General features: G+C 40.1%; 1 protein-coding gene across 1 annotated transcript; it reads right to left on the reverse strand.

Moving 5' to 3' along the window:
• Positions 1-2,743: 2,743 nt before the first annotated feature.
• ednrba (endothelin receptor Ba) lies at positions 2,744-9,935 on the reverse strand. Its single transcript, XM_069164644.1, has 8 exons — positions 9,711-9,935; positions 8,282-8,764; positions 7,115-7,227; positions 6,343-6,547; positions 5,722-5,871; positions 4,875-5,008; positions 4,628-4,736; positions 2,744-3,735 (listed from the first exon to the last, which is right to left on the reverse strand). The coding sequence occupies exons 2-8, from the start codon at positions 8,693-8,695 to the stop codon at positions 3,598-3,600; spliced, it is 1,263 nt and encodes a 420-aa protein (XP_069020745.1). The 5' UTR covers positions 8,696-8,764; positions 9,711-9,935; the 3' UTR covers positions 2,744-3,597.
• Positions 9,936-11,438: the final 1,503 nt, after the last annotated feature.

Consider the following 11,438-nt stretch of genomic DNA (forward strand, 5'->3'; position numbering starts at 1 on the left):
ACTTAAGCTGAATATTTTTTGCACACAAACCATTAGTTTGACATTTTGGGAAATACACTTATTTGATTGGAAACACTCTAATTCCTGTCTATTATGAAGTCCAAGCAACAATTTGGTTATCTTAAAGGTCTTTACACACTGGGGGCACTTTTAATTCGTACATAAATATGTTTTAACAAACTGTTGTTTTTCTCGAGGACTTTCACGCGAGTAACAGCAGTTTTATGTTTTTGAAAGGTCTAGTTTTCTGAGCTTTCGCACCACAAAGTGAAGCCTCAACCAAACCACAGATGATGTTAAAGCATCTGTCTCAGTTTAACAGGAGAATATGTTTACGACAGAATTGAAGTTTCTCACAGCAGTATACCTTCATACCAGCTGCACTGATTTTAAAAAGATAATTTTGCCATTTTGAATCCATAATTTTTCTGAAGAAGGAACTTTTTTGGATCAACTGACGCAAATTCACATCACTTTACATTATTTAGGAGTATTGATAGGTATTATCCAAAACAATCGCTGGTGAGTATTTTGTGCCAGGTATTCGTCGTACCTCTGATGTGTAAAGACCCTAACTTACCATTAAGACCACTAGGGGGAAACAGCTAGCCTGGCTCTGTCCACATGCAAAAATAATTACAAACAAACTTTCTTGCCAAATGTTTGCTAATTTCTGCTCTTACGTTGATATAATTCATATGAAGATAACCAGCTAACCACCTGCAGCCCATTAACTTAGCTTAACACAGAGTTACCATCACATGGGAAACCCCCATTTTTTTTTACACTTTTTTTCTTCTAATGTAACAAATGACCAATAATGTGAACTTCATGTGCTAATTCATCGTGTCACCATGCCCCTTTCTGGGGGAAAACAATCTCAAGTATTGCATTGATGGCAACGGTGAACTGAAGCCAGTTTAGACTTTGCTCTAAACTTCTACTTTAAACTAACCGGTTTAAATAATGACGCTATGCTGAAGAGTTGCATCAACATAATGTAAAAATCTGATGTCCGATTTGTTCCCCTGACATGTCCTGAAAACAATCCCGATAGAAGGGCTTTATGGTGCCGTGCTTTGTGAAGGGAAGACTCTGTGGGCTATAATGGGGCACGCTTACTTGTCAGAGCACAGTGTTCTTGTTAGCCAGCATACTGTTTGTGGAGCAGGACTAAAAAGTGAAATATTTCACTTGTAATTTGCTTCCCTGGAGACTCAAGAAGGTAAAAATAGACTGAAGGGACTGAACAGGGATCAAATTCAACTTTTTGATTTATTCTGCATGTTCAATGGCAGGCAGAGTAGACACATATTTACTTTATAGTGTCTTTGGGTCATTTGAACTGGTGGTTTTCTTAGTTTGGTTTATCTTTACAGCTATTTTACATTAAAGTCTATGACGAATGTCACTTGTTTTTTTTTTTCCCAAAAGAGCGGGCACATGTTTCAAGCTAAAGTTCACAGATGTCTGGTGTATAGGCAGATTTTGTGACTTTTGAGTGCTAGCAGCACCCCATTTTTCTTTTCTTTCTGTTAAACTAAGTGCCTTCTAGAATTAACTTCATATTTAATGTAAAGACGAGGAAGAAAGCAAATATTTCGAACAAAAAGTGTCAAAATATTCTTTTATCATAGGTTGACGTACTGAACCAGTAAAAAGCGTTTATATAAACTCTGTGACAGATAACAGCACTGCTTTCTACATGACCATAAATCAAGGCTGCCTGGTTGCATAAACGAGTTTAATTTTAATCACTAATTTTGTGAATATGTGATTCTAAATTGACCCCAAGCCAATTACCGTTTGATTTATAGATCACTATAACAGCTACTTTCTTTACAGCTGTTTGTGACTTTTTTGTAGCACTGATGTTAGAGGAGATTCATCCTATCAGTAGAGGGCCAGCAGTATCCAAACCAGATACATGAGTTGATCCTCTGTTGGAAGAAGAAAAGAAGGTAATTCAGAGAGGAATGTACTGAATGTGATTTCTCTCAATTAAGCCTGCTTGCAGCACCGGTGGGCTTGATTAAATCTGTCAAACCTCACTGGATTGTTTGAAGACATGTTGGAGGAACAGAGGCAGAGAGGTTATGAGGAGACGCTGAGACAGGAATGCAGGGAGAAAGGGAAGGGAAGAGGGCAAGGAAGAGGTAAAAAAAAAAAAAAAAGAGAAAGAAAACAAGTAAAAACAGACAGAAAAAGGAGAGAGAGTGAAGGCCAGGAGAGCGGATGAAGAGATGAGACGAGGAGGGGTGGTGGTGAGAGATCACAGGACAGAGAGGTTCTTTGACAGCTAATGTGACATGCGTGACACTGGGTTAGCCTAAAGCAACGTTCCCAGGTCAGACGTGTGTGTGTGTGTGTGTGTGTGTGTGTGTGTGTGTGTGTGTGTGTGTGTGTGTGTGTGTGTGTGTGTGTGTGTGTGTGTGTGTGTGTGTGTGTGTGTGTGTTTGGAGTGAAGAAGTAGTGAGAAAAATAGAGACTTCACAGTAATGTTCTGTTAGTCTTCACCATCACATGATGCTGCCTGCTGTCACATTCAAATCAAGCCCACATGCACAAACTCCCACACACACAAACACACACAAATGCGGGGCACAGTCAGGCCGATAACAGGCAAACCTAAAGGATTCACGCTCATAAATGATTATGAGCGTGTGTGTCTGATTACTTAATTCCTGGAAAATTGCTACTTTTCTTGGAAAAAAAAATCTTTTCACAACTGACTAGTTTTTAATTTATTATATTTATCATTTTATTTTTTCATTCATTGAAAAAAATAAAAACCTACCTCCTGTCGTACCAGCTGAGGTGAGGAGTGAGATTAAGATAATGAAGCGCAAATACAGTCATTAAAGGCTCAATAATGAACAGTATTATACAATAGCTGATGGTCACACAGCTGAAATCACACAACATCAGTAGTTCAGTAACTAGTGGGAAAATACATAGAAACAATACATTTAAAAGTCACTACGCTGACAAGTGGTAACGTGTGCAAAAGCATGCAAGATGCTGAACACATACACACATTTTACAGGAAATACATACAAAATACAAGAGCATTAAAGTCGCTGTTGAACCTTTTCCAAGCTGCTGCAGTATACGTTCGCAACATGTAACACGGCGTCACAGTTGAATACTGTCCAGAACTTAACGCAGGATTAATAGCGTCAAAATAACATTCACTATCCAGGCTATGAGCCTGATGAGCTGTCTTTGCTAATCGACCCCTGAACCCCAATTTTACACAACACTGCTGAACTTTGGCCCCGCTCAGTTCTCCATGTTTTTTTTTATGGTATTTACACCAGTTTGCCTTTTTCACACTCTTTGTTTTCCGAGAATACATCTTTTGAAGTGCACCGATGTTTGTTTCTTCTTGGACAGAAAGAGTGTGCAGCCCTCCGTAATCACAGTTTAGAGTTTTAGGTTGGAATGATTTTCAAAGGCACATCTGTGGCTGATGTCGTAGATGAGGCAGAAGTGGGACCTTATCCTCATTCACTTAATGATACTTCAATAATTCATGTCCTTTTTTTTTTTTTTTTTGTCCTTACATCACTTGTTTTGTCACTTCGAGGCCTCTCCTCAGGCTGTGGTAGTGGACTTGTTGGTCATGCGAGAGTTGCTCTGGTCGGAGGCTCGGTCGGTGACTTTTAGCTTCATGCACGACTGCTTTTCGCTCATTAACATCTCGGCCGGCAGGCACCAGCAGCACAGACAGGACTAGATAGGAGAGAAAAGTGATGAGGGAAAGTGTGAGGCCCAGACTGCAAATACTATTAACAGTTTAAAAAAAGAAGAAATATTGAAACATTGTGGGAAATACACCTTCTTGCTGGGAGTTGGATCGATATGAATTCCATGCACATTACTGTGGAGCTGAAGCCGGCAGCTGGTTCGTTTAGCCCAGGAGATTAAGTCTGGTTAAGATGGAATTGTGTTCTTTTTTATATAAATTAAACACATTAATGTGATCTTATGAGGTGCTGGCAAGTGGGAGCCCACCATGACATCTCTTATTGGTTTGTGAACTGCTATTTTGAACCATGCAGTTTCCCTACCTTGGTTTTTTAGCGCCATAAAACATCAAATTTGTACGAGGAGGAGTAGGGGAGACTGTGCCCACCCACCTATACTGGCAACCTAACTTAACCCCAGACATGCTCCCAAACATAACTCTCTTTGAGGCCTAATATCTAACTAATTATGGAATTATTTTCAGAAGGACCACCGTGGATCTAATCAGAAGGAGCAAATTTAGCTCATGATACCATAATGACTTGTGGAAAAAATAGTTGACTTAGTAATTAATGAGAAGTTGACACTTGTTCAATGGGAATCTATTGGACCCAGAGGTTTTTGGGCGCCCACCCCTGGTGGCCCTCAGAGGTATTACACTTTAAAGCATTTCCACATTGGCTTTACTTTTCAGAACCTGAGACTACGTCCATTTTTATATATAGTTTATGGGTGCTGGTAGCTTGCCACTGCCACTGTTGCCACTCTTTATGCTAATGGATGCTGGAAATATCTGGATATCTGGATATCAATCGTAAAGTGCAGGAACACATTTACCAAAATGTTTAGCTATTTCCTGAAGTGAGTTGGATCTTACCCGGAAGCAGTTCTTGAAGCGCTTGCTGACCATGTAGAGGGCGATTGGGTTAATGCAAGAGTTGACAGATGCCATGTTGATGCCGATGTAGTCCAACACCAAAAAGAAACTAAAAGGGTTACAGAGACACATTAATGTTCCTCCTCTCACTTCCTGCAGGGGCGATTCATTTTTCTGCGAAATTATCTTGTCAAGTGTTTCCTTTTTTCCCCCTCGTAAACAGTAGGATTTGTATTTCCTTCCATACCTGAGCAGTTCGCAGCGGTTTGGATCTTTTTCATCATAGATGGTGAGCTTCAGGATACGGCTGAGGTGCAGCGGCAGCCAGCAGAGAGCGAAGACCAGAACCAGACAAAACACCGTCTTAGCCACCTCCCTCCGCTGAGAGACACACAAACACACATAAATCACAAGCTGGAAGTGAAATACCTGAGGTGAAATTTGAGTTTTATATTACTGGAGACACATTTTCTTTTCTAAAATCTAAAATATTTGTTATTATAAATCACATACAATTGAGTTTAAGTCTCCTTTAAGCCTAAATTGGTGCTAAAAGGCCTAACAATTTTTGTAGCTACAATTGGATTTAATAATTAATAATATGAACCTTATATAGCTAAAAAAAATAAATAAATAAATAAATAAATAAATAAATAAATTAAAAGTTCTCAGAATATTATACAATGTTATTGGGATGTTTCCAGGTATTCAGGTTTTAAAGTATTTCTTTTTGTTCCCAGAGTGCTCTTCTTAAAAGTACGATAATGTTCCCAAAAACCAGTCTAGGAATATTTTATTAACATTCTTAAAATGTTTATCATAACACTGTCAGAACATTATGCTTCATTCCTAAAATGTTTTTAGCGGCAAGTTTAAAAAATAAAAAGTGTTTTAAAAACATTACACATGCTTTGTGGTAACATATTTCTAGAGCGTTTTATGATATTTGCAGAGAACGTTATCCCACCTTTACAAAAACATTCTGGAAAAAAAGTAAAAGACTTCAAACATTCGTTGAACACTGCATCATTTCTTGTTGGGTAGTCAGCAATTAATAACAAATAAGCTTAATACTGTGACTGGTCTTAACTGACCTGTTTGAGATGATCACTAAGAGCAATCTGCACTCCGTTCTTCTTCCTCAGCATCTCACAGGTCATCAGCGTGTAGAAAATCGCAGTGCAGGCCAGCGGCAGGCAGAAATATGCGCTGAACAGCCACCAGTCCTTTGCTGATTTATAAAACTGCACAGATAAAATCGGAGAAAAGCTTTGTGTTATGCACAAACATCTGGAGAGCTTGAGTTAAAAAGCGAAGCAGATTTAATGGAGTGTATCCGCAGCTTGACCTGCAATGCAGCAGGGGACTCAAGGGTGTGTTTCAAATTGCTGTTGGCATGCTTTTGAATGTCAATTTATCTAAAGACTTCAGTGGAAATAAAACTATTTATTTATGCTATTTATCTTCTGTAACCTAAACTCCTGATTTACATCTGACATTTTTCATTTTCTCTAAACTCTTTCTAACCCTGATGTAGTCTGTCATTATCACAGCACGACTGTGAGTGAATGTTTTTAAGTTCAGCACGCGTATATATTCACACACAGCGTACACATCTGCACCTCAGTATGTCTGTGCTTGTCACTGTATATTATATGTGCATGTTTGTAGCGTGTACACATCATTTTTCTGAAGGTCGAGGTGTCAAAACTCACCCTCATGAAGTCTGTTTTCTGCATGGGATGCAGCAAACAGATCCTCAAGTGTTCTCCTTTGTAGTCCATGGTGATCATGTCGAAGGCTATTGCCTCTGGCACCGCCAGGATGATGGATATTATCCAGATGACGGTGATCTCAATAGCCATCCATTTTGGAACTCCAATCCCTTTGATACGACTCCACGAGGCCACAGCACGATACCTGGAAGATCCATTTAGTGTGCAATCAGTACGGAAAATTAATGCGAGGAACAGTTTGACATGTCGGGAAAACGTTGCTCTCTTTCAAAGAGTGCTTTACATTTCATTAGTATATCTGTATGGTGAATATATCGCTAGAGCAAGCAGCTACCAGCACTTCTAAACCAAGAGCTGTTTTTACTCTCTAGGTTTTGTACTGATTAAACAAACAATATATAATGTAAGAATAAATAAGCTTTAGAGTTGTTTTTAATCTTTGGACAGACCGAAGATTGCCCTGCTTCCAGTCTGGTGCTAAGCTAACAATGCTGCCATGAGAATGACATCAATCTTCCTGTCAGCAAAAGAGCAGATAAGCTTGTAGGTATGCAGGTAAAAAGCAACTAATGGCAGTTTTGATTTTGAAACTCAAGTGTCAATTTATAGATCGTTAGAGCCAAAAGCAGGCAGTTGCAGTGAGGTCAAAGGTCAGGTCAAAAGTCACTCTTCTGACAATGTTTCTCTAATCCCAGTTAACTACTGTCAGAGGAATGAAAAAGTGGGAGCACGTTGTTGGTGGGCTGTTTACCTGTCGATACTCAGAGCGCACAGACTCAGCACTGTAATCCCCACCGAGGATTTCTGCACGAACGGCACCAGCTTGCATAGAGTCACCCCGAACGGCCAATCCTCAGCCAGGAGCTGGAGAGAGAGTCGATGACTGAGTTAAACCATGTAGAGACTGAAGCAAATCATCTGGCTCCACAAAGGTTTTTATCAGCCTTAGCTGTCCAGAGCAGGCCAGATATGCATGACCCTGAATTTATCAGTTTCTGTGACCATCCAGAGATCCAGAGATCCAGAGATGTTTTTTTTCTTTCTGGCCTTTCTTTTAAAAACACTGAGGCCTCTCCTTGACCTCCAGACAGTGTAACCCCTTGAGGTAAAGCTTACAGTAGCTCCTGGAGAACAACAAAACTTTACTAAACCTGCACAATATGAGACTTTTTATGCCCTTTTGAAACGGCGACTGGAATGTGAGTGGATATCTATTGAAATCATATGTGGCCCTGTATGTCTCCATACCACCCTGTCTGTCCTGTCTCTGCTCTGGTATGCAACTCTGACCAGTTGTTTTAACAAGCCTGCCCTCTTACCCAAATATACAGATACTGTGGTCCTCTCTCTTTCTCTCTCTCTCTCTCTCTCTCTCTCTCACACACACACACACACACACACACACACACACACACACACACACACACACACACACACACACACACACATACATACACACACACACACACACACACACACAAAATGAGCCCAACAGATAATAACATACCAGAGACATAGGGGATAGTAGAAGGGCTCAGAATGCCTTAAATTAATAACATGTTAAACCCTACTTGTGTGTGTACGTATGTGCTTGATTATGTGTGCATGTCATGAATGTGTGTGTGTGTGTGTGTGTGTGTGTGTGTGTGTGTGTGTGTGTGTGTGTGTGTGAAGGGTTTACAGTCTAATATGCAGCAAAATATTTGCATATGACCTTAAAAAGTTATTGTGATAAACATTACAGAGATATTATATAGAAAAAGAATTCAACGAAACTGAATCGAAATGTTAAAGGAGTTTTGAATTGACTGCAGGTAAAAAAAAAATACTGTAAAGCAGAGGATCATTATCATAAACGTGTTACCAGCCCTCTGCGGTATAGACTTTTTATTCGGCTATATGCTGCACCTTGCATTACCTTGTAAACATTAATGGGGATGCCAATGATGATATGCAGCAGGTCTCCAAGTGCCAGGCTGCCGATCAGTATGTTGGGTCCGTTACGCATGCACTTATTCTTGTAGATGATCCTCAGGAGAGTGGAATTGCCGATAATGCCGATGACAAACACCAGGCAGGACACCACCGTGTTGATGTACTTGAATGTGTCTCGGATCTCAGTTGGGCCGGTGCACATTGGAGGCAGGCGGCGTCGGGGCATGGTGATGTTGGGCCTAACCGGACCCTGCACATCTCTCTCGACGAGCCCGATCCTCTGGGTCACGCTGAGAGGCTCCTGGGGCAGCTGCTTCTTTGGCTCCAGCTGGCCACTGGCCACAAGTATGTGAGCCGCCAAGAGGATGAACTCCAAGAAGAGGAGACGAGACTTCATCCCGGAGTTAGATTTTGAATGTGGCTTTTATCCAACAAACAGTGCTGCAACTGATCCTCTTTAATGTGCCTGGAACACAAAAACTCAAGTGAGTACTTTGAGCTGGCATATTGTCTGACTACAGGAATATGGTTACCATATGAAATAGGCCTACAAGGCTGCACACCACAGGTCCTTGGGGGCATATTAGGCTCCAGAATTTATACTGATCCAGCTGTCAGGCATCTTTAATAAATCAATTAAGACCACAGACCCACCCTACTTCAGCATTACAGTACTTTTTCACTCACTTTAGGGACTATATAAATATTATTAGGGAAGGAGGTGGAGTTTGTAACTTTTATTTTGGCCTAAAGTAGGATAGTCATTTTATTTTTTGGCAGTATTTCAGACATTCTTTGTGACTCAAATTAGAAGATATTAAAGTCACCCTGCACTCCAAAGTGAGTTTTGGTCAAATGTTTTAGCCTCACTATGAGAATGATATTTGTTCTGAGTTCCCAAGCAGAGGAGAGCTTTCACAATTTTATTTTAAAATAGGAAAGTTTCTCTGAGCTCACCTGTAATTAGGATTTAAGGTGTGATTTGAGACATCGCACCTAATGTAGATGCTAATCCAAATACAACTGCATATTCATAGTCTCTGGGTTTTTCAATGAGGGATGAGGTGTTGACACATTAAGAATGTTTAACCAGATACATGATCAAAGAAAAATTATTTCCATTAGTATTCACTGCAGAGTATTTATTTTGAACATGTCCAGAGGGGATCTTTATGATTTTAATTGGAGTACATGAGCAAACAAGTTGTTCTAATTTATACTACAAAATTTGTACTTGTTGTGGGGAAGGTGTTACAGTTTTCAATAGGAGGATTCACAGAAAGAGGAGGGTTCAAAAAAACATTAATAAACCTGGGTGGGGTCTGTTTTTTGGTTGTTTTTTTTTCAGATTGAAACACAGTAATTTTACCACAGCCCCTAAATAAAATATTGCTGCTTTAGTTGTTACTTACCTAGAGGTAGAAATTTTCAACTATTTGTTCCTCTTAAAGTTTCCAGTAACTCTCAGGATCTCAGGACATTGAAAGATTCCCAAAGCAGAGGGATGTTGTTCCAGCAGTGACAGTCCCGTCATCTCCAGCAACAGCAGTTCTCTCTGTCACTGCTGCCAAAGTCCCCCAAAAAAAACCACACAAAAAGAAGAAGCGCCAGACTTGTGATCCAGTTGCTCTGGTGAGTTCAGTCCTCTCCAGTACTGACTGCTCAGTCTCAGTGAACACAGTCTCAAGAGTCTGCAGAGTTGATCCCTGCCCTCCAACCCCTCCTCTTTTTATGCAGAGGAGGAGGTGGAGGGAGGTAGAGGAAGGGAGGTGGGATGTTCACAAGTTTTACACTATGCTCATCACGGTTTTCTCCTTTTAATGGAGGAAACGCTTTAAGATTAAACATAAAGTGTCTTTATTTTGGTTTTAGTGGTGAATTTATAGCTCCTTCTTTTATAATTTTTTTTTTTAGTCTATCCATCATCATTACTATTCCTACAAGTTTTGATTATAGCTGTTTAAATGTTTCAGTAAACAGCCAAACAAAACCCATTTATCAGTGTTTGATATTGAGTCATTTCCTTTCATTTACATCCACAACAATCGTACAACTGGGATGTTATAAGTGTGCGGTCACTCTGCAGATTACAGCACCGTATTTCACAAGCTGTTACTGACTGTAATTAAAAACCACATCTTGAAACGTGCAGGAGATATTACTCCCTGCCAATATTTGTTTAATGTAGTTCAACAAGCAATCAAAGGAAAGTATTTTAAATTCAGTTTAGAAAACAAAACTAATAATTGAAGGCTTTTCCTTCACCCTGTTGTCAACCCACTTGCGATTCCCCCCCCCCTTTGACCTCACTGACAGAGATTAACATGTCAGAAGTGACTTTTCTTTCACCCTTTCTCTTGTCTTGCTCTCTGCACTGTAAAAACAAATGTTCCAGTTAGTTATTGTCCAGATATGATGACGTACTGTGTCAAATGTACATGACAGTAAGCACTGAGAGTCTTGTGGTGTCTATTGTTTGCTTTATGATGTTCAGACTGTTGTCAGTCTTCTAATATCGTTACGTTGCTGAGGTGCTCCTCTTCTCTACTGTCTAGACCACACCTGATTTGGCCTGGTGTTGATCCTCCCTGTGAGGCTCACATTTTCTGAGAAGGATTTTACTCTCAGGCCAGAAGGCAGTCAGGACCAGATGTGTTTCTCTGTTGATAGATTAACATCTCAGAGGAGCCTTAAGAGCTCCTTTTAGGTCGACTATGTGTTTTTCTACTGCATGTCTGCTGCATGTGCACTTCGGCAACAGAGCTTATGGGAGAAAAGAGATGCTTATCTTTGTTAAAGTACTCTTCCATTCACTGAAACCGCTCTGTTTGCTTCACTACCTGATCAGAGATGATTAATGTTGAGCCGTCACAGAAATGTGTCCTTCTTCACTCCTATTTTCATGTTACAAGATTGTTCCCATGTCTCAAATTTGTTTCCATTCCTTATGCATACTTCAGGAAATATGATACAGTAACGTTAGATAGACGTTAGTAACGTGTCATAACAATTGAACCATCTCCATGTTTCTATGGTCTGTATTGGATCTTTGTTTAGGTAAAGAATAAAGTAGGATACCAGGTATATTGTCCCAGACAGCTGTGAAAACCCGTAACTGGAAACATCGGTGCTGCTTAAGT

This window comes from Embiotoca jacksoni, unplaced genomic scaffold (assembly GCF_022577435.1).
Source record: "Embiotoca jacksoni isolate LCO1_2020_lvr unplaced genomic scaffold, fEmbJac1.0.p SCAF_31, whole genome shotgun sequence".
Taxonomy (NCBI): domain Eukaryota; kingdom Metazoa; phylum Chordata; class Actinopteri; family Embiotocidae; genus Embiotoca; species Embiotoca jacksoni.

Bases quoted from the DNA above. Each gene is read 5' to 3' on its own strand.
- ednrba (XM_069164644.1), bottom strand. From the start codon at position 8,695: ATGAAGTCTCGTCTCCTCTTCTTGGAGTTCATCCTCTTGGCGGCTCAC. The intron at 5,872-6,342 runs GTGAGTTTTGAC...TTATCTGTGCAG, and splicing joins AGAAAACAGACTTCATGAGG to TTTTATAAATCAGCAAAGGA. The intron at 5,009-5,721 runs GTCAGTTAAGAC...TGTGTCTCTCAG, and splicing joins TTAGTGATCATCTCAAACAG to CGGAGGGAGGTGGCTAAGAC.